Source organism: Silurus aristotelis (assembly GCF_946808225.1).
Source record: "Silurus aristotelis genome assembly, chromosome: 20".
Taxonomy (NCBI): domain Eukaryota; kingdom Metazoa; phylum Chordata; class Actinopteri; order Siluriformes; family Siluridae; genus Silurus; species Silurus aristotelis.
In genome coordinates this window covers 21,003,088-21,025,848 of record NC_139593.1, presented here as the reverse complement: position 1 = coordinate 21,025,848, position 22,761 = coordinate 21,003,088, and the positions used below count along the sequence as shown (strand labels likewise).

The window sequence follows — 22,761 nt, the reverse complement described above, 5'->3', positions numbered from 1 at the left end:
TAGTTCTAAAGTTTTATTCAAGTCATTCTAAAATGCTGTATTAAAAAGCAGCTTCTTGCCTCACGTTCCATGTTATTTACTAGAAGGTGATTTGTTTTCAGTATGAATTAAAGTGCGTATTGTAGGTGTCATGGGGGTAATGTAGCAATTTATTTTCCCCTGACTTACCTTCAGGAAAGCAACAGAGAAGAACCGGCATGCGTTTAGCCCCCATATGCTTTTTGGGCCTAATGTCCCATGCGCTGGTGTGCTTTGAGGAAATAAATGGCGTCTTTCAGTCAGTCATTCATTCGACAGCTCGTTTACGGGGATATTGTGCACTTTATGGAATTTAGCTTGAGCTCGTCGATCAAGATGACAGCAAAAGCTGCTCTTCTGGCTTTTTTGTTGTTGTTGTTAAAGAGACAAGCAACATGGACACCAGGAATACACAGGTTTCCGGTTTTGCATTTCCTTTGCCTGACCTCCTAGTTATAGTTTTCTACTTCTTCTGCTTCCAGTATTTCTAGAGGTTCTATATTCAGCTTGTTATTTCGAATATTGAAACTGGCTTTTGACTCCTAAAAAAGCGTTTGGGATTAATCCTTTGGAAATACCTGCATGGCTTGACGACATGGGTGGACTCCGAGGGTTTCTCAGATAGGTAATGGTTCTTAACTTAGGCCCTATTGGATAGTGTTACACCATATTAAATCTTAAATCCATAAATGTTATCTATATTTTCCCCAATGAGTTAGAGATATTTGATCCGAAGTTCTTTCAGGTTTATAATTAAAATCCTCATTATAGAATCTCGTAGACATTCTATTAAAACTTGCAATTTACATGGTAATATTTCTCCAGCAGTGATGTTAGCTAGATTTGAGACTATTGGGTTTCTCAGAAGTTCATGAGTGTTTTTGTGAATGAGCAATATGGGACTTGTTAGAGTGGGCAATATAGGGCTCATTGGACTGGGCAAATATGGGGCTCGTTGGGCTGGTCAAATATAGGACTCGTTGGGCTGGGCAAATATAGGACTTATTGGACTGGGCAAATATGGGGCTCGTTGGGCTGGGCAAATATAGGACTCGTTGGGCTGGGCAAATATAGGACTCATTGGGCTGGGCAAATATAGGACTCGTTGGACTGGGCAAATATAGGACTCGTTGGGCTGGGCAAATATAGGACTCGTTGGGCTGGGCAAATATAGGACTCGTTGGACTGGGCAAATATAGGACTCGTTGGGCTGGGCAAATATAGGACTCGTTGGGCTGGGCAAATATAGGACTCATTGGACTGGGCAAATATGGGACTCATTGGACTGGGCAAATATAGGATTTGTCCGGCTGGGCAATATGAGACTCGTTGGACTAGGCAATATAGCACTCCTTGGACTTGGCAAATATGGGACTTGTTGGGCTATGCAATATGGGACACATTGGGGTGGGCAAATATGGGTCTTTTTGGACTGGGCATTCTGGGGCTTATTAGACAGGCAATAAGGGGTTTACTAGACTGGGCAAATATGGGGCTCATTGGGCTGGGCAAATATAGGACTCGTTGGGCTGGGCAAATATAGGACTCATTGGACTGGGCAAATATGGGGCTCATTGGGCTGGGCAAATATAGTACTCGTTGGGCTGGGCAAATATAGGACTCATTGGACTGGGCAAATATGGGGCTCGTTGGGCTGGGCAAATATAGGACTCGTTGGGCTGGGCAAATATAGGACTCATTGGACTGGGCAAATATAGGACTCGTTGGGCTGGGCAAATATAGGACTCATTTGACTGGGCAAATATGGGACTCGTTGGACTGGGCAAATATAGGATTTGTCCGGCTGGGCAATATAGCACTCCTTGGACTTGGCAAATATGGGACTTGTTGGGCTATGCAATATGGGACACATTGGGGTGGGCAATATGGGTCTTTTTGGACTGGGCATTCTGGGGCTTATTAGACAGGCAATAAGGGGTTTAATAGACTGGGCAAATATGGGACTCATTGGACTGGGCAAATATAGAACTCGGTGGGCTGAGCAATAGGGGACTCATTGGGCTAGGCAATATGGGTCTTGTTGGACTATGCAATTTGGGACTAATTAAACATTAGTAAAGCATATAAGATCCTTCATGTGATGAGTTAGATCATCATTAAAAATATTGAAAGTGATTAAGAAAAACACTAGAAGTAAAGGAACAAATACCGGTGAGGTTGTTGAGTCCGAGCTGCCGTAGCCCAAATAGTTCATCTCTCCTGTAGTTGAGAAAGATGGCGAGCGCGTAACGGCCTTCATACAGTTTGGCACCGCGGATGATGCGCAGATTCTCCAGAGGCAGATAGTCGAACTGGTTCAGCGCCACCAGGACGTAACCGGTCACCTCGCGGATCGACTGCATAAACACAACAGGAACAATGATTACAGCAAATACAGGAGATCTAATGGAAGAAGCCTCCAGTGTCAGCACTTGTCATCCCAATCATTTTAATGCAGCATGTAGTAATTATATAACATTTTCTACATGTGTGTACATGTACACCTCATTTGATCAAATTGATGGTCATGGAACTCAGAAGAAAGAAAATCGTTGTTATATAACAAAATTTATGCATTTTTATCGCAAAGAAAAGTTGAACACACACTCAAAAAAGTTCCGCTGTGCCATAACTACCAATGTAAAAACTTTTGTCAACGAGAACAGGCGAGGACTACAATCCCCTGACATGCCGCACAACGCGCAAGGAAATTCGCACACCGCAGGCTGTAATTAGTCAGATTATACCTTACAGCTCCTGTAATTATCAAGTAAGAGGTTGGGTCGTGTCAAAATGGAGCAGGATCTGCATGAAAATAACCTTGTTGGATGGAGCTCTTCTGCATAACAATAAAAGACAAAAAAAACAAGAAAGAAAGAAGCGGGTTACATTGTTCATGTTTATAACAATCCTGAATAAATGAGCTGCATAAAATTCAGGAGTTCTGAAATGTAGCATTACAAAAAGTTTTTTTTTTTTATAATAAACATGGAATCCAGTTGTTTCATTGGTTTTATTATTTTCTTTATTAATTATTATTTGTTATTATTATTTTTAGTAGTCGTCGTAATAGGAGCTATAGTGCTGGTATCATAGTTAAGTACATAGATTTTTAATTTATATATATATATATATATATATATATATATATATATATATATATATATATATATATATATATATATATATATAAATTAAAAAAAAAAAAATATATATATATATATATATATATATATATATATATATATATATATATATATATATATATAAATTCTGACCACCAACACACTCAAATTAGTCCTGTCCCTTTAGGAAAGAACTCCCTAATATCAACTCATTATGTGTATAAAAGACACCCGTCACAGAATCAGCCTCTTTCATTCAAACCTCTCCACCACCATGGACGAGACCAAAGAGCTGTCAAAGGACGTCAGGGACGAGATTGTAGACCTGCACAGCGATGACAGGAAGTGGCAGCAATTTTGCGAATCAGAGTTTTATAACACACTACAAATAGTATTTCCAGTATTGAGTGAGTAACAACAGTGACACTGCTCTAACTCTTGTTTCGTTTTTATAGCCCTGGTATTGTTGTTTATGTTTTTAGGTAAGTTTAAAGTAAGTGAGAGACTGAAGGTCTTTTAGCTGGCAGCTTTTAGTCTTTAGCTACTGCAGCAGAAGATTCAGACTCACCCAAATTGGACTTCATGATAGCCAGAGATTTATGTTCTTGGCTGACAGAAGTGGAACTCGATGTATTCGTCTGGTATTTTACCCAACAAAGTCAGTGATGTCTTGTACATGCTGAAATGCTTTCCACATCTGCAAACAGCTGACATTTACACCTATAGATGTTTTTTTTTTGTTTGCTTATTTTTTTCAAAAAAATGTTTTCAAAAGATTTTTCTACATGTTTCTAGTACCAGCCAGGATTCTGAGGCCAGCCCCGGTTTCTGGATGCTTCTAAGCTAATCAACATGTCATTTGCTACGTATACACGGCTTAGCATTCACGGTTCATATCTGATCGTGAGCCGGTATAAAGATGTGCTAATTACGGCCGCTCTGAGAAGCCGGCCTCTTATAAAATTCATCATGTTGCGGTTGGATTCAAAACAAATCTCGAAAGACTGTTTAAGGAAAAGCAAGATGAGAGAATCTTTTGGCTGCAAGAGGGAAAAAAGAAAAAAGGAAAAAAAAAAAGCACTTTGATTTTAAAAACAGCCAGCGTTTTATATATATATATATATATATATATATATATATATATATATATATATATATATATATATATATATATATATATAATTTTTTATATTTTAATAAGATTTAATAGTGCATGTCTTGTACAGGAATTCCAACAGCTGCAAGACAATTGACCATTCACATATTGTTTGGATAAAAAATTCAATGTTTTGACCTTTTGACAGCAGTAAATTCACCCTAAACACCCCTAACATTTGACTTGTAGTATCTGTTTAAATTTCTCAAATGTAGGAAGTTGTAGCTCAGTGGTTAAGATTCTTCTGATAAAAAAAAACCCTACTGTACCACTTCTCTGCCCTTGAGTAAAGCCATTACCCCTCAGTTACTCAGCTGAATAACTGAGATCATTGTAAGTCACCCTGGATAAGGCCATCTGCCAAATGATGTAAGTGTAAATTAATGGAAAATTGGGGTTTTGAAGAATAAAATAAATAAATTAGGCATCATGTCTGTATTTTTCATGGGTGAGGGCAATTTCAAAGTGCTCAAAGTGCGAGGTGAAGAGTAAAACGTGCGGTCCGGAAGTGTTCTGCACGTGAAAAGGATTGCATGTAGTATACATGTGCACTGACTTTATTGAGAACGGAGTTCAGAGAATGGACAGACTGGTCTGAGCTACCAAAAAGTCTATAGCAATTCAAAATATTAATCTTCCGAAACTGGGACTGCAGGTTCATGAGCTACTATGGCTTGATTCAGACGCACCCAAATAAGAGTCCAATCTTTCAGATTCTCTGAATACGTCTAAATGATTTATGTTCTTTGCTGACAGAAGTGGGACCCGATGTGTTTTTTATAATGGGATAATAGTGATAGAGCTCAAAGGGGTAGTTGGAACCACCATAAGAACTGCCTGCATTCCCACCACATTTGCTCAGGTTACCACCAAGACAGGCCCTTGTTAGGTTTTGGTGAAAGAGTAAAACATCAAAGGTGCGATCCTGTATAGTTATAGTTGTGTAAAAAACTGATTTCAAAAGGTGCCTCTGCACTTGCAGGCACAAGCACCTGCAAAGTTGTGTAAGAATCTAATAATAAAGAAAAAAAAAAAAACATCAGTTCCAAGTTAATCAATAGAGAAGCACCCAAAGAGGGTTTCAGGGGTCATAAAAGTTTGACCTGAGCTGCTATTTTAATTACTGACTTTATGGCAGCAAGACTTATTGCCCAAGAGTTCATTCATCTGGGCTACTAAGATAAGCCAGTAAGAGGATCTGCCAGAGCAGGAGGACAACATGGAGGAAAGCTCTTACGACAGCCTCTCAGAAGATGATGACTCTGAGGGGGAGGATGACATTGATATCCACTTTTACTTAGGCTAGTCCTCACTTACTTATCAGATTACAGGCTGGAGAGTAGCAGAAAATGTCATTCAAATGACTCCAGGATCTACAAAACTGACTACTTCCCATGCATGCATCATTTTTTATCAAAAACGAACTGAAGCGAGCTGAAACTTGCTTTAGGCCAAGCAAGGGGAACTTCAAAATGGTATTTTTGGAGAAGCTTGGAAAGGCCCTTGAGAATTCTGTTGTTGCAAAAGATGATTCTCTGCACGGTCACTTCAGCAGCTCGGCTAAGGGCTGTGTAGTGATTAAAACCTGGCACCTGATCAACAACAGTCCCACTGCAAGCCAACACAAGGGGGCCAGAACAGTCAGCTATGTTGACTTTTTTAATCAGAAAGCTTTTCATGTGCTTTGTGTCCATGTATTTGATGATATAGGACATGATATTTTGTGATATTAGATGCTAATAACATAGCATCTAATGACATTATGCATTTAGCAACCATCTATTGATGTCAGAGACGCTATTTTTACATACTAAATAGATTTGTGAATCTAACCATTGGTGTACAGGCTTGTTTTGAGGGGATTCTTGGGCCCGGGTTGAAATTCAACCAGAATATATTTGGGTTAAACCGACTTTCCATTAAAACCAATGCATTTCCCATTATAACCATTCAAATCATTACAGATTCTACACATTTTTTTTTCTTTTCACAATGGATGACACCACCGAAAGTCTTCAGCTTAAGTCTACATACAGTACCTCATTAAGCTTCATGATCACTCGATTTCTCTCAGGTTGAAAAAGTGCTCCTGCTTTGTCATCAGTCGAAGCTGCGGAAGCTGCAACCATCTCCTGGGATCATGGTAAGAATATCAACGTCGCTGCTCAAACAGCAGTCTGTGTTTCAGTCTCAGCAAAATCCTCAAGGACAGCCAAAGTGGGTCACGCTCCATTAAAGATGGCCCAGCATTTTGACTGCTCTTTTGATTCAAATCCCCTTTGTACCTTTTCTTTGTAAGCACTACACTATAGTCTTGAAAAAGTTCATGGTTTTTTAGAACTTGGACAGAGGCCAGGGAGACCTACTGGTCAAGTTTAGGTCATGCCAATCGTATCGTATGTTGGTTGAATATAATTTATGTTTATAATGAATTAGCATGTTGGTGGGACTCACCTTGAGAAAGTTTAGGTTGCGGTTCCGCATGATGCTGGTGATCTCCAAGTTTCCCATCACCACCTCACAGTTCTCGTAGAACTTGCGTAGCGTGTAGTAGTGCTGGTCCTGGTCTGATAGGGTGCTGAGCTTGTTATCTGTGCCTTCACACACTGCAAAAAAACCCCACAGAAGATCCTTTTGGGAAATATGTGGAATTCTTTCCATACATGCCATTGCAACATTGCAAATGTCAAGAAATTCATTCAATCAAAGAAATGCTGTTAAAGGAAAATAGTGCTTTATTTCTCATGTATTACATGCTCATCAAAACAAAAAAAAGAAAACTGTCTTGAGGCTTTTTTTTTTACGGTCTATAGAATTCTTCTCTGCTTGACATGACATTTAATTAAACACACTCTTTTTCATGCACCACACATCTTCCTCAGGCTGGCCAGAACCATCTGCTCAATCAGTTGGCCTACAGCAGAACGCCACAGAGGGTGTGCGAGTCTGTACGCATGTGTCAAGATCAATTCCATCCCTGGTATCGATGTGCTCATCGACGCTGTTAAGCAGTAAACAGAGTGAGAGACGAATCCCATCTGAACGTACAGTACAGCTCCGTTCCCCCGTGCGCCAACTGGCAGCCGTCCGTGCCGCAACCCCTCGATGAGTCTATCGGAACACACCAAAAGCTGCGTCTTCTCAACAATCGCTATTCACAACAATAAAGTGGAAAAGTCCACATAGGTTGGTGCCAAAATGGCCTAGACCAGCATTGGAGTGGCCAAAAAATGGAAATGACATTGCATGAATGGGAATAAAGGAAGAAATAGGGGCTATAATGGTCCGTGAATTTTCTTCAAAAGATCAGTTCCACCACCTGCATCTACGAATTATCCTAAAGTTCAAGGAATGTGTCAGGATAATATTCTAATATTCTCTCTTTTTCTCTTTCCAGAGGTTCCACCGATCCTGCCCCTTTCTGCTTTCCAGACATGCCTGATCCACCTTGATGGAGTTCTCCTCCATTGGAAACCACTCACTGCTTCACATTAACTGCCTAATGATCCATGAGGTTACTCTGGATGTAGAAACCATGAAGATGGATTTGGACAGTATTTACATGGAGTGTAATTATTGTTTAAATCAGTAAACAGCTAATAGCCTTAACAATGAGGGAACAATATTAGAGGAACATTTGTGTCACCCAGATGAAAACAGGTTCCATGTCAATGAGTTCCCTTTTAAAGTGGGGAAGGGAGGTTTAATTGTTAAGATGTTGGACTTCTGATGAGAAGGTCATGAGTTCAAATCTCACCACCAATAAGCTGCCACTGCTGGGCCCTTAAACAAGGCCCTTAAACTGAAACTGCTCAGTTGTAGAAATGAAATAATTGTACGTTGCCCTGGATATGGGTGTCTGCTAAATTCCGTGAATGTAAATGCAAGTCTGGTTCCTCTCGCGGTTCCTTCCTCATACCATCTCAGTTATTTATTTAAGTTTTTTATTAAAAAAAAAATATAACTGTACTCAAACATGTCTATCCTAAGTATACAATTTCAGCATGATTGACAAACTTTTGCTCTGGATCTAAAGTGATTGTTCACCATTTATTTTGTTTGTATGTTGGTGTGTGTGTGTGTGTCTTGGTTTCTCGAGCCTTAATAAAAGAAACCGTCTTTATGAATCAATGGCGTCCACAACCTTGATGCAAACAAATGGCTCCAGGACGGCTTTAATCATACAAATGCACCTCGCCATATAAACGCACCAGTCAATAATAATTATCTTCAACAGTCAGATGAGAGACGTAAATAAGATGACATGATGACATTTATGGACCATTACACCACCAGTAAACCATATTCTTATTAGCAGCAGAGGTCACAGAAAAATCCAGGACTTTTATTCCTTTTTGCTCTTATATTAACCCTTCTCTTCCTTCTTCTGGGAAGATGTTCCATTAGATTTTACCATGTGGTTGTGGAGATTTGTTATGTAGCTAAGGTGAGGAGGCCTGGGGTACAGTCAGCATTCACATTCAACCCAAAGGTGTTCATAGCAGGAGATGTACCACTCCGAACCATTTAACGTATATCTTCTGGCTGGCTTTGTGCAACAGGTTTGGGGTTACCTGGTTCAATTGACAGGAAAAATACATTCTACTGCATCCGAAGACGTCCGGTACGCTTGTGCATCTCCAACTTTGCGGTAACAGTTTGGAATAGAATCACATATGGTCAGGTGATTCACGTGATACTCCCACCCCCATGTTTCATTGTGTGAAAGTTATTCTCATTGTTTCTAAGGCCAAAGCATTAAATGAGGGTTTAATCAGAGTGAAGAAGGTTGTTCGCTGTAGATTTCGAGTGTCAGCGGTTCTGGTGGCAGAGCCGTGGATGAGTAACGGAGGATATTTTCGGATAAAAAAAATGCAAAAATAGTAGAAAATGTCAACATTTTCATGTTAAGGCTTTCCCCAGGCCACCACACAAACACAAACACACACACAAATGTATCACTGTGTATAAAGAAGCTACTTAAGAAGATCTGCATCACACTAGAAGAAAGAAGGAAAAACTCATTTCTTTCTCTTATTGTAAAAACATGATGAGAATACGAAAATTTTTAAATGAACTGCTGCAACGATGCACGTGAGCTTTCTTTCTTGTCTCAAGTCTTGGCTCCTGAGCCGTAAAACCAAGAAAGAAAAAAAAAACAAAAAAGAGAAGTCATGGCTAAGTGCTCAGGGATTATTCATCAGCCAGCGCACGAGCGTTAAGCAGTGAAAAGATAAATCTAATAAAGCTATGGCAACGGCACAAGCTTGCAAACACGTAGTAGTAGTTTTGACAAGGTCATTACAGGCGCTGCGATCAGGAAGTTGCTTAGCATAATTCAGTACACGGAGTGCTAAATTGAATTATTTCGAGGCATGCTGTCAAATCCCGATCGCTCATTCGGCGGAAAACGTTTGGCTGGCGCACAGAGCGCCACTGGAAAAAGCAAAGGTCAAGTTGAAGGTGTTTTTTTTTTTTTGTTTGTTTTTTTGCTTTTTTGCTCACAATTGATCAGATGATTTTCTACAGAATAGTCACAGCGCAGCCAGAACGTGGACTAATGATGTACAGAAAACATCATAATATCTCCAATTATAGAAGTTCAAACATTGTATTAAACGACTAAACACTTTCCATCCAATCAGAATGCAGAATTCTAGAGCGCTGTAATGTAACAGCGGCTACGTTAGGTCACGGATTTTACGATTTAGCCCATTTACCGTTGCTAGCATGCTAGAAGCACACATATCTGTTGCCTTATTTACAGTAAACTGGCTTGTTTTGTCTGCTAAAAACAAAAGGTTCTAAAGCACAAAATATACACTATAGACAGAGGGAAGGGGACATCAGTCTTTTTCAGTCATGTGGGGTTCCTCCCTAAACTAAAATGTTCCCACAACGTTGGAGGCACACAAATGTCTTTGGATGAAAAAGTATAAAATTTCACTTCACTTGAACCTTGAGCATTGTCATGCTGCAAAGCCAAGGTCCATGATGATGGTTTATATGGTTTGGAGTGGAAGATCTCCTGCCATAGACCTCAACCCTTTTGGTATAAGTTGGAACACTGGCACGCTGCCCCCCCCCCCCAAGACTCCTCACCTCACCTACATCAGTACCTGACGAGCTAAAAGATCTAGTCCAACATCTTTCCATAAAAAAGTGGAGTGTATTGTAATAGCAAATTAGGAGTGAAACTGGAATTAGATGTTGAAAATCACAGTGATATTAAGCTCAGGTATACACAAACTTTTGTCCACAGAGTGTATCAAATCTCCAAAAGAATGTTAAGTACAAAAAAAAAAAAAAAAGTAGCTACAAGTTAACTGACCTTCAAGCTCACGCTATTAAATATCACGGCGTGTTCAAGGCTCGCTGCACTTCTGCATATAAATTTGGCCCCAACTCTGAATGTATAATCACAGAATTAAACCCCTTGCGGACCGCGCCACAGTTTTACAACATGTTCGCCGCCGTTTTATATAAATGAGCAATTTCGGGGGCTAATAGCTGCTCATCAAAGCGGTGTGATTAGCCCAAGTTCATTCATCCTTTCAACCTTTTAAATCCGATCTAACATGAAAGTCTGAATAACCTCGGGCTAATCACGACACTTTATTATCATTTGAATGAAATGTATTGGTGTCAGAAATATCGGAGGAAAGAAAAGAACAAGAGAGAGAAAAGAAAAGAAGAAACTTGCGGGAGAACAATATTCCCTCGTTTGCTCGCAAATGTTGTCTTTCATATTTCGAGTTCAGCTTCGAGAAATATTTAAGAAGGAGAACCTGCAACTAAAAAATGTGTGAAAAAAAACATCCTTTCTCCAAAACAACCCCAGACCATTCAGCGTATGCCATAAAGAGATTTTCACACCAAAAAATGATGAACCCCAAACCTGTTCCAGCACGACATTCATTCAAATGCTTGTACAATTTGAACAGCGCCAACTGCAGCCCAGAGAAGGTGTCTCCATCACATGTTCTTTCAACCATGATCTCATGAAGCTCTTAACAAACGTTTAGATAGACAATTAAAAAAATCAAATGCGGGAATTATTTCCATTTATTGGAGCAGTTCTGAATAGTGTGCTTCCAACCTTTTTTTCAACCGACGTTTCCACATTTTCAACCCTTCATTTATATTTCCGTGGCGAAGTCAGGAGGAGAAAAGCTCATGGTGTTGGAACTCCCCGAGCACGAACATAAGCAGAGCTGTCAGTCATGTTTCATGAGGAAGAATCGGGCTAGAATGAAATAGTGTGTACAGTATGTGTGTGTGTGTGTTTGTGAATGTATGCGAAAGAGATCGAGAGCCTGGATTACATATCTGTCTTGAGTCTATGGTTTAAAAATTGGGATAGAAAACGTGGGCTAATGAAATTTTTTTTTCGTTTCTATGTGTTTGCATTAATACTTCTATTTGCATACCCCCGATTTTATTCAAAAACTTTTTTTCAGCTTCCCCCATTAGGGGTCGCCACAGCGGATCATCCGTATTCGTGATCCGCATGTTCGCTTTGGCACGCTGGATGCCCTTCCTAACGCAACCCCCAATGGCTTGTGCAACCCTAATGGCTGGGGTCGGTTTCCTGACCGGGAATCGAACCCGGGCCACGAGAGTAGGAGCGCCGAATCCTAACCACTAGACCACCAGGGAACCTTTAACTCCCGATTTGATCTGTTTAATATATTCTAGTATAAAATCTGCACTACATGGAGCATATCTTATTTTGTTTCGCGGATTTTTTGCTGTATTGCGGGGTAACTGCGGGAAAATTTGCATTTTCTAGCCTAAAAAAGTAACCCTTAGGAAGAGCTGTTGTCAGGGAGCCATCCAATCAGAATGCAGAATTCTAGAGTGCTGTGAATTAACAGCGGCTACGTTGGCATAGTTAGGTCACGGATTTTACGATTTAGCCCATTTACCATTGCTACAGTCTCATCTCAAGCTCTAGTGTTTGCATGTTTAGACCAAATAAAAGACAATCGGTTTCTGACACCTGGTCTATCCGTGACAGCTGGAATGCTCTTCTCGGGTATGTAGTACATTTATTTCATCATCATCACCTTCATCATCGTTAGAACTGCACATTTAATTCATCATCATCTTCATCATTCAAGTTGTATTTTCACTGGTGAGTACCTGTATAGAATGTTTTATGTTAAAATTACGTAGGTTTTAGAATATTGAAAGTGTTTGAGAGCAGAGGAACGGTTTATAAGAGTGTCGGGAAGGTTTATAAAGCTATTCAGGTATTCTGTATACTGTACTCTATACATATTAGGTTGCCACTTCACAGGGGGGGTCTGGAACGTAACCCCCGTGATAGACGAGGGATTTCTGTATTCTTTTTTTTTCCAGAACATAGGCCATATCTTGCTTACGTCAATCTGTCAAACAGCGCTGCTTCATTTCCTTTGCTATATATGTCATTTGTCACTATGTCTCATGCAGCAACCTTCAATTACAAGAATTAAAAAAATCACGAGAATTTTGAATTAGTAAAAAAAAAAAAAAAAATGAAACATTCACTATTCCCACACTAGAGACTACAAGAACTATTTTCGTGCCTGGTGAACTCTGAATGCTCCTTTCCTTCGAGCTTATCGCTCCCGGAGTGCCATCACGCCACACAAAGCAAACGTCAAGAGGACCCACGAAGAAATGACCCAAACTGCAGCCCAATCTGTCTGTTAAACATCCAGAAGAAAAAAAAAAGCAGATCACGGAGGATTTGTCCGAGGGTGGCTCGGCGTGACGTGTTTTGTGTGCCTGGACAGTTCAATGAGCCCTCGCATGCGGAGAATGGTTTCAAATACAACAAAGTCGCTTTTCTTTAAAAATGAATCAAATACCCGTGCTGTCTTGGGGCTCTCCATTCCTTTGTGGTACTTTTTTTTGTTCTGCTCCAGAATGTTCCTGCTTAGATCGGCTCCCTGAGCACCACTCATGACTTCTTTCTGGTGTTGGCGAAAATTTTTTATCTCATTCTGGTCACATTTACTTTCTTATTTTCTATATACTCATACACAGAGGAACTAATTAGGTGGAATTATTAAGGCAAATTTAGAGAATTAAGTCAGTTGGTGGAGAAATCAATTAATCAACCAGGTTGGTGATAAAGAAATTAATGAGCTTCACTAGATGATCAATCACATACATGGAGGAGTCAATAGGGGTCAAGAATTTAGATGAGGATGGAGGAAATCAATCGGTTCGATGAGAGAATCATTGAAGAATCTATTACATCCATGAAGAAATCAATTGGGTTGATGGGGTCACCATTAGTTTTAGTTGATGGAGGAAGACCTAAACACCTGGAGGTCAATTGGGTTGATGAAGGAATCAATGTTTTAAGCGAATAAACCAATTCGGTACAGGAAGATGTTGATGTTGTCAATAGAAGAAACAGTAGGGAGATGAAAGGAATACAAAAGGAGACATTCAACGTTAATGCGTGACGCATCATGACAGCAAACATTTGCCAAGCATCTATAAAATATGGAAATGACAAATATAAAAACGAAGCACCAATGTTTGACAGATTGACGTGAGCAAAACGTGTTCTTCTGGATGGACGAATAAGATGGATGTTAGATAGATGAAGTCATTTTGGTGGTTGATGGAACCAATCGAGATGTGTTAGACTCAGGTAGATGGTAGAACAAATTTGTTAGACTTGGTTGGGTGGTTCTTCGTATAAGTAAATCAGAGGATTTATTCCTTGGATAGATTGAGGAATCAGTTATGCAGATTGAGGGAACAATTAGGAAGGTGGTAAAATGAAATAACTCGATCGAGGAATTCTTCATGTAGTAGCTAGTTGTACAAAATATAACACCCCCCCCCCCCATCACATCTTCGAGACCATGTCGGCTCCAATCTACAATCTTCACCTGGGCACGGTGTGGTTTCCGTCACACCTGTCTGTAGGCATCGATAGTGATCTGGGAAAACCATTATCTCCTTCTGTCACTGTCTAATCTGTGTGTTATCAGTGTGAATCCAATCCTAATGTCTGCTGATAAGGGGATTATGCCCGTCTCTCTCTCTGCCAGTGACTCTTTCGCCAAGCGTAGCCGTCTCAGTATGCATATGGTGCCTCAATTAGGCCAAGTCCCCCCCATTATCATGCGCAAAAAAAAAAAAAAAAAAGACAAAAGCCAAAGTATCCTGACCTTTTTTAACTCCATGTGTTAGTTATACAAGAGTGTGCTGTCGGATACATCGTTCTCTTTCCCGAGGAACTGTGCTCAGTCGCATTTAAAGATTCATTTTATATAAAAGAAAAATACAATAAATGAATGGACAAATAAAAGAATAGAAAGAAAACACTGTATAAGTTGAATATGCAAATGATATGTATCAAATTTATCAGAGTGATTTCTTCACCAACCTGATTGATTCCTCCATATACATAACTGATTTCTCAATCAACCTGATTGATTCCTCCATCCATCTGATTTGCCCATCAACCTTATTGATTCCTCCATCTACATAACTGATTCCTTGAGATTCCTGGTTAATTAGTTCCTGGCATCATGAATGAATATAATTACAAATTTCTGTAGGGTTTGTTAGCTGCCTATGTGTGTGTGTGTGTGTGTGTGTGTGTGTGTGTGTGTGTGTGTGTGTGTGTGTGTGTGTTTTCCCAATGGTTTAGTGCTTTAAGTCAGTGAGAGAGTGTTTTAAATTAATGGCAGTAGTACTGGAGACAGTTTAGTATCATTCCCAAAGCTCCAGTGAACCCAGTGACAAGAATAAATTACCTGAGACACACACACAGACACACACACACACACACACACACACACACACACACACACACAGAGTGAGGAAGAAAGAGAGAGAGTTAGAGTCCTTGCCTCTTGCTGTTTAAAAGAAAAGTGTGATAGTTGGTCTTTGAACAGTTTCCAGACTAGTGTGTGTGTGTGTGTGTGTGTGTGTGTGTGTGTGTGTGTGTGTGTGTGTGTGTGTGTGTGTGTGTGTGTGTGTGTGTGTGCGTGTGTGCGCGTGTGTGTGTTTGTGTATGGGAGCTCAGTAGGGAACTGAAATACGTTACGTGTAATGATGAGACTCATCACTGCCCTCATTCTGTCCTTAGAAACACACCCAGAAAACCAGATCAAGGACGGGGATCCCTTCTTCTCTTCACGAAAAAATGAGTTTGGTCCATAAACATGACGAGAAAAATAAACTAAAAAAAGGAAAAATGCATTTTTTGTGCCTCTTCACAGTTCATAGTCGAGTCTTTTTGCGTATGATATCAGCTCGAGTGAGGGGCGGGATTACATATTTTGAATAATAACCATGACGTCTAATTAATATTCACTTTATGGCAAAAGTATTGCGACACCTGAAATTTCCACATGTATTTTTCACCATGTTACTACAAAGCTGTTGAACTCTAAAAACTCCAAATTACTATAAAAACTATACAATTGTATAGGATTATTCTGGATGCGGTAGCTTGAGATTTTCCCTTCAGTTCAACCCCCAAACCCTGTGCACATAGGCAGCTCGATGAAGATATGCTTTACATGAGCTGGAGTGAAAGATCACCTGCTCTTGATCTCCGACCTCAACCCTTTTAAACAGTATTGTGACGAACTGGAACGCTGACCCACTGCACCCCAGGCTTCCTCATCTCACCTACATTAGTATCCCTGTTGCTACCGGCCTAATCCTTGAGTAAATATTGACTTTGGATTCCAGCAGGAATTCATCTCCATTGTTGAATCGGTATCCATTCGTTGCAGCGCCCCCCCCCGAAATGGAAATTCGAAGGCAGAGCTTCCTTTAATCAATTATTCATAAATGATCCCACATGGACATGACTCCCACATGACACCCACATGGACAGGAACATTTTCCAAAACAGCTTGGTACCACTTCAGATATCAGTGGTGAACTTGGCTTGAGTCGGGCTCCGTGATCAAACACGCGACCAGCTCTGCGGGAGAGACTGGCGCGTGCAGACGGGCTCCAGTCCATCTGCCTATGTGTCAGCAAAAATCAGGATTAACACCAAGATCATTCCTGGATTCAACACATGCACACTTCGAGCAGAACATGGTGCATGCTGAGATGGTGACAAAACAAGCTTTATTACACTACCGCAGGTACATAACTTGCCCCTGCAGACTGTATATGTTCTGGATAAGCAATTAGAACGATTTAAACAAGTAGTTTATTGGAAATCATCTTTAACCCATCATAACAACCTGCTTTCATAATATGCCTCCATTGTAAATGGATTTTAAAAACATTTGATTGATTTCATTTCATCCATCATTGATAGCTCAGTGGTTAAGACTGATTCGGAAGGTCATAAGTTCTAATCCTATTAGCAACAAGCTTCCACTGATGGATCTTCAACAAAAGGCCCTTAACTCTAAACTTCTCCCTTATATAAATAAGATAATCTTACGTCTCTCTGTATAACGTGTAGCGTCCCTGTAGAATGTAGGTGTCTGCCAAATGCCATCAGTGTACAAGTAAACATCACTAACAGATTCTGTGATTTACTGTACTCATACTTACATTTACATACTGTATAAGGCATTTGGCAGATACCCTCATTCAGAGCAACTTACATTTATCTCATTCATACAACTGAGCAACTATGGGGTTAAGGTCTTGCTCACGGACCCAGGAGTGTCAGCTTGGTGTAGCTAGGATTTGAACTCATGACCTTTGGATCCAAGTCCAAAGCCTTAACCTCCCCTAACCTATGCAGCCCATCTACCTCACAGATACTTTTATCTACCAAATGGATTCCTTTATCAAATTGTCTATAATTATTATAAAACCATCAGTGAGGACCAGGGTACATTTAATACTTGTTCAGTTTCTCTTTCTAACAGCTTGCATGATTTCTTTGTATAGATGTATAGATGTTTTACTCAAAATGCACTTCTGACTCGATCCTGGGTCACACAGAATGTTCGTGTAACCTTGTACCAGGAAATGAAGTTCTACTGGGTTGCTCCCCAATGGTTGTGGACCTCTTGCTTATAGATATCAAGTGCTATTCCGTAATTCGCTGTATATGTATATGAGCGGAAGTCAGCCACGATACAGTGTCTCTAGAGCACAGAAGGTTAAGGGCCTTGCTCAATCTCTAATACTTTTTTAATATCAAAAACTTTTAGAACTGGAGTTTTCTTTTAAACATTTCGAGTTAGCAAGCAACGACCTCAATGCCAAAACTCCCAGATTATAGACTATGATTAGTGGCTTATTATATTATTATTATTATGGTCCAAAAAGAAAAAAAAAGTTGCTAATAATGCTAATGCTATTTCTACAATCAAAGTAATGCAAACACAGTCCAGGAAGAGAAGCTCATGCCTTTATGTACTGCTTGTGAGAGAAAAGCACTTGCAGTATTTGTCTCTGTCCCTCTCGCCATCCCTGTGGATCCGATTATGACCCGAAAGGTGAAATGAAGACCCGTTCGTCTGGCGCCTCACTCCGAAACAGTGACTGTGCATAAGATCTTGGCCTTCATTGAAACAAACACTTGCAAACAAATTATTTCGAACTCGAATTGCCAAATACGCCTGAAGCAACAAGTGAGAACTGGCAGTTCAACAGATATAGACATTTCCTTCACACAATGCCAGCTGACCAATCCAACAATAATAATGCCCCCTCACCTCAAAACAAAAAAAAAAGATGGGAGGTGGACCATAATAAATTCATCCTTCAAAATTTTTCTCCCGTAATCCTTAAATACAGTTCTGACAGAGCCAATGTGTGGCATCTGGCGCTCCGAGGTTCGCAGTATGAGCTTGGAAGGAAAGCAATGGCTTTGTTACAGGATGGAGAAATCCCTGGCTGAAAAGTCAGGGAGAATAACAAGAGGAGAAGCGTAAAGCGATCAGCTTGTGATGCCAGCTTCAACAGCTCTGACGCTGATTCAAGCCAATTTAATTAAGTCGACAAACCTGCAGCACAACAAGTCAGCTACATACGAGTTATCTAATACAACATGCTATCAACATACAATACGTCATCTACAAACAACAAACCATCTACATGCAAATCCTTTCCTACAAGCCATTGACATACGATTAGTCATCTACATACTTTTTTTTTTTTACATATAATTCATCTACGAGTCATCTACATCCAACAGGTCATAAATACGTACAAGTCATTTATATATATATATATATATATACATATATACACACACACAGGTCCTCTACATACAGGTCGTGTACCATGTGGAGCCCCGCAACCACCTTAAAGCACAGGTCTGTTATGCTAATTCCAGCATACAAACCACTCGTCAGATGCCCTAAACTGGTTGTGAAACAGGTAAAAACCTGGCCATCAGGAGGCACCTCTGCTCTTCAGGGCTGTTTTGAGTGACTTTGACATGTTTAGGAAGGCTGCAACCAACAGCGATTCCATTAACTTGGAGGACCACATATCATCAGTGACCAGCTACATCGGCAAGTGCGTCGATGACCACAAAAGCTAGAGTTTAGAGACTCTGCCTTCTGAGCCGAGGACAAGATTGCCTTAAGAACAGTAAAGGGCCAAACTGTCTCGAGACATCAGAAAGGCAAAGCGCCCACATACCAAGAGAATCTACACCCACTTCCAGGACAGTGGAGACACCCGGAGCATGTGGCAGAGCATCCAGGCGATCACGAACTACAAGACTTGTTACTTGCTTGTGACAGTGACGCCTCCTTTCCAAATGTGCTGAGCGACTTCAACCTCCTGCCAACGACTAGGGGCTATGGTCACGTAGAGAGCATGGCTGAATCGATGAAAACTCTATGCAGAGACAACCCACGGAAGTCGTCTGTTTGTTCGGACCACACGGGCCAGCCTTTGCTTCCCACTTGCATCAATGAGCCTCGGCCGCCCACGACTCTGTCGCCGGTTCACTGTTTTTCCTTTCTTGGAGCACTTTTGACAGATACCGAATACTGCAGACCAGGAACATCCCACAAGAGCTGCAGTTTTGGAGATGCTCTGACCCAGTCGTCTAGACCACCCAAGCCATCTACATACAAGTCACTTTGAATTAATGTTCAGAGCCTGCACTAGTCAGAGCTCACAAACGGTATCTGTATCGAACTACACAAGTTCAAACATATTTGTGTGGATTTAATAGATGATTTTCAATCCACAGAAATGTATTTGGCACAGATACACTTACAAGGACATTTACAAGACATACCTTTCAAGAAAAGCTGGAAATTGTAAGGAAAGGTTAGCCAAAATGGTTCAAAGTAGTTTTTCATGGACCATTTATACATATTTACGTTTTTCTGTCTCATAGAATTTGCACACAAAAAAACCCCCACAACTTGCCTTCATTTCAAATCCCCATTAAAACCATAAAGAATGGAACAATTGAAAGAAAATGCATAAACATTTACAAAACCTCAGGGAGGTTAAAGTGTTGAATTGTGTTTATTGGGTTTCTTTCTCTGGTAAAGGCTTTCGGACACCTGTCTGTGATGCAGTGCGCCGATTATACAGCGTTTCTCTACACTATTAATTGTTTCTATAGCGGCAGTGTCATAAAGATGGTATTAAGCAGTGGATTCATTCAGCTAGGACACCACTGAAGGCCTGGATGTGAAATGCGCGGCCCACCACTGATGTCATCTGTCATCACAAGAAGTCACGTACATACCAGGCGTATACATACAAATCATCTCGCTACTGCACACAATCAGAAAACCGATATTTCTGATCGAAGTTTAGGAGAAAACATGCCGTCAAGGACACTGGGAAACGTCAAGCGCTGGACAAAACCAAGTAAAACATACAGCTTTCAGGTCCAAAATGAGAAGCAGCCATCTAAACGGCACTTGGCACTGTTACCTTCCTCACGCCTTACAGGCTCCGAAGCCTTGCCAACTGGCAACAGAGAACGCCTCTTTAATTTTCCACTTTAAATTTCTCACTTGGACACTAAAACAGGACTTATTCACAGGGAGTTTATTTAGACGTGGGTTGTTTTTTTTTTTTTTTGCACATGATATGGAATGGCATGCTGCTACAAAAAGTTGTTATCACCGCTGCTAACACTGTCAGTACAAAGTATGGTGCTTGATTTATTTATTTTTTTCACCGACAGCAACAGGTATAGTTTTTTTATTTCTTCTCTTTTAGAAGAGTCTTTCAGAACATAAAGTTTTTAACTTCATGCAAAAATTTATTTATTTATTTGAATGCAAGTTTTTGAAAAAATTACTTGTGCACAAAAGCTTATTTCTTGAATTAGTAAAATCCCCTGAATGTAATTGATGATTTTGAGGTTGCCAGATTGATTTTTTTTATAATATTCCAAAAAATATATATAATAATAATAATAATCACAATAATACAATCAAGCAAATTAAATACAAAATATATTATATTATAATACTACTATAAATAATACTGCTAATATTAATAAGCAGTAGTTTAACTTTAATACCAATTATGGGATTCATCATTCTGCAAATTGGAGAATAAAACTTGATCCAGCAAACAGTTATTTCGGATTTAGGGTTTTTTTTAATTACTTTGATACACAAACTTGGTATATTTGAGGAACTCTCCATTTGTAACTCACATCAGTTTTTGTGATTGTGAAGGTTTCAAAAATGTCTAACAAAGGTGTTATATTTTGTATTTTTTTATCCCCACCAAAACATAAAACTTTAGAAACCCAAGCTTAATTTTGCTATAATTGCATTCTCCACAAATCCTGCACTACCTTAAAAAAATAAAAATAAAAATAAATCTGTCCCAACAAAAAAAAACATCTCCATCCAAACTCTGTTTCCAAAGATAGAGTTGTGATTGGAACAAGCAGGCATTTTTTATATTTTTTTTAGCCCCGTTGCCACCACTGAACTCCATCCAAAATGTGGCCGTCAATCTTCGTCAACGCGTCAAGAATAGGAAGCTCTAGCTGTCTTCCACTACCCACGAGCAGCTTGGATGCCAGCGGGGAGCATTGTATTTGCCCTATTCCAATCACGGACCCCGCTGGCATCCGAGCACACCCACCTGCTGGTCATCTCTCTTCGTTCGCTGCAAAATTGATACGCAGTCCTACGGCTTCAAATTGTATGTTTGGATAAACAAGTCAAGCAAAAAAAAAAAAAAAAGATGAATAAGAAATAAACAAATAAGCAAACAAACAAATAAATAAATAAATGCATACATAGATCTCCATGTGCACTGGGTGTGGTTTTTTAGTGTTCAAGTGAAATCCAGAGAATGCTGTTTACACTTGCAGCAACAATTATTCACATATCTTACACTTTTTTTTTTCTTACATTTCAGTTCCATTCACTTTCTCTTGAGACTTCAACATTTACCTCTAAGATCCATTGGCTCAATTCAACAAACTATTGGTCCATTTATGACAGCAAGTTGAAACAGACCTGAACCACAACACTACCACCACCATGCTTCTCGAATCGGATTTTTTTTTCTTTCAAAGCCTTCAAATAAAAACCTTTAAAAAGGAATAACCTACAAAAGCTTTATATGTTCAAAAAATGTTGTCTCAGTTGTTCAAACCGGTCTCGCTTTGTCCAAATGTAGAACTTTAGGATGAATGTACTGAGCTTCAAACAAGATAAATCCATGGACACCTAGCATAAAATGGCTAAGCTAGTATCACATGTAGTGTTATTACTGCACATTATTATTTACTTCTTACAGATGTGACCGCATATTTGGATTTATTATTATTTGTATTTTATTCCAGTAATTCTGTATTTACAGTTAACGTTTTTGTCATTTCGTCTTTTGTATCATCAATACAAACGTTTTTTTTTTACGCGTCGCATTGTATTTCGATTTAACACATCCGTGTTTCGCCGCATGGACGTTGCCTCGCTCTCATCTTTTGTCTGCTCCGTGAATGCAGTTGTAGCGAGACCCTTTGGGGTTCGCCGAGTCCATCTGTGCGACAGCTGAGCCGAATTCCTAATACGCCTTTTCCAATCACTTCAAACACTCTGGACAAATACCACACCGCACCTGGGAGACATTCACGAAAGGTCTTCCCATTGCACTCGTTTATTCTCCTTTTGTACTAGTGCAGTCCGTTTTTTTTTCATTTGCATTTTATTCCACCTTTAAATCACGCCACAAAAATATTTTATGAAGTAATATTTGAATTAATTGCATATTTGAATACATTTGTTCAACAAAATATTTTCTTTCCAATCTGCATAGGGTCCCACCATGTTGATTTAAAATAAAAATAAAATAATAATGTATTTCATATTATCGAAAGAATTGTATAGAATTTACACGTATCCACATTGAACAAAACTGTCAAATTTATTTATTTATTTTGTTTTTTTTTACTAAATATTTGAATGCAAAAATGATAATATGAATGCCCAACTACATTTTTAGATTTTTTTTTTGTTTTTAGTCTTAATTCCCATTAAATTTTTTTTTTTTTTAATGATG

General features: G+C 39.6%; 1 protein-coding gene across 1 annotated transcript in view; it reads right to left on the bottom strand.

The window, feature by feature from the left end:
* Positions 1 to 22,761, bottom strand: part of LOC310715537 (receptor tyrosine-protein kinase erbB-4-like) — an 84,400-nt gene that overhangs the window by 29,246 nt on the left and 32,393 nt on the right. Inside the window, exons 2-3 of the mRNA XM_083522020.1 lie at positions 6,754 to 6,905; positions 2,189 to 2,375 (exon numbers count right to left, since the gene is read on the bottom strand). Of these exons, the coding sequence (XP_083378146.1) occupies positions 2,189 to 2,375; positions 6,754 to 6,905 (339 nt within the window). The remainder of the gene's footprint in view (positions 1 to 2,188; positions 2,376 to 6,753; positions 6,906 to 22,761) is intronic.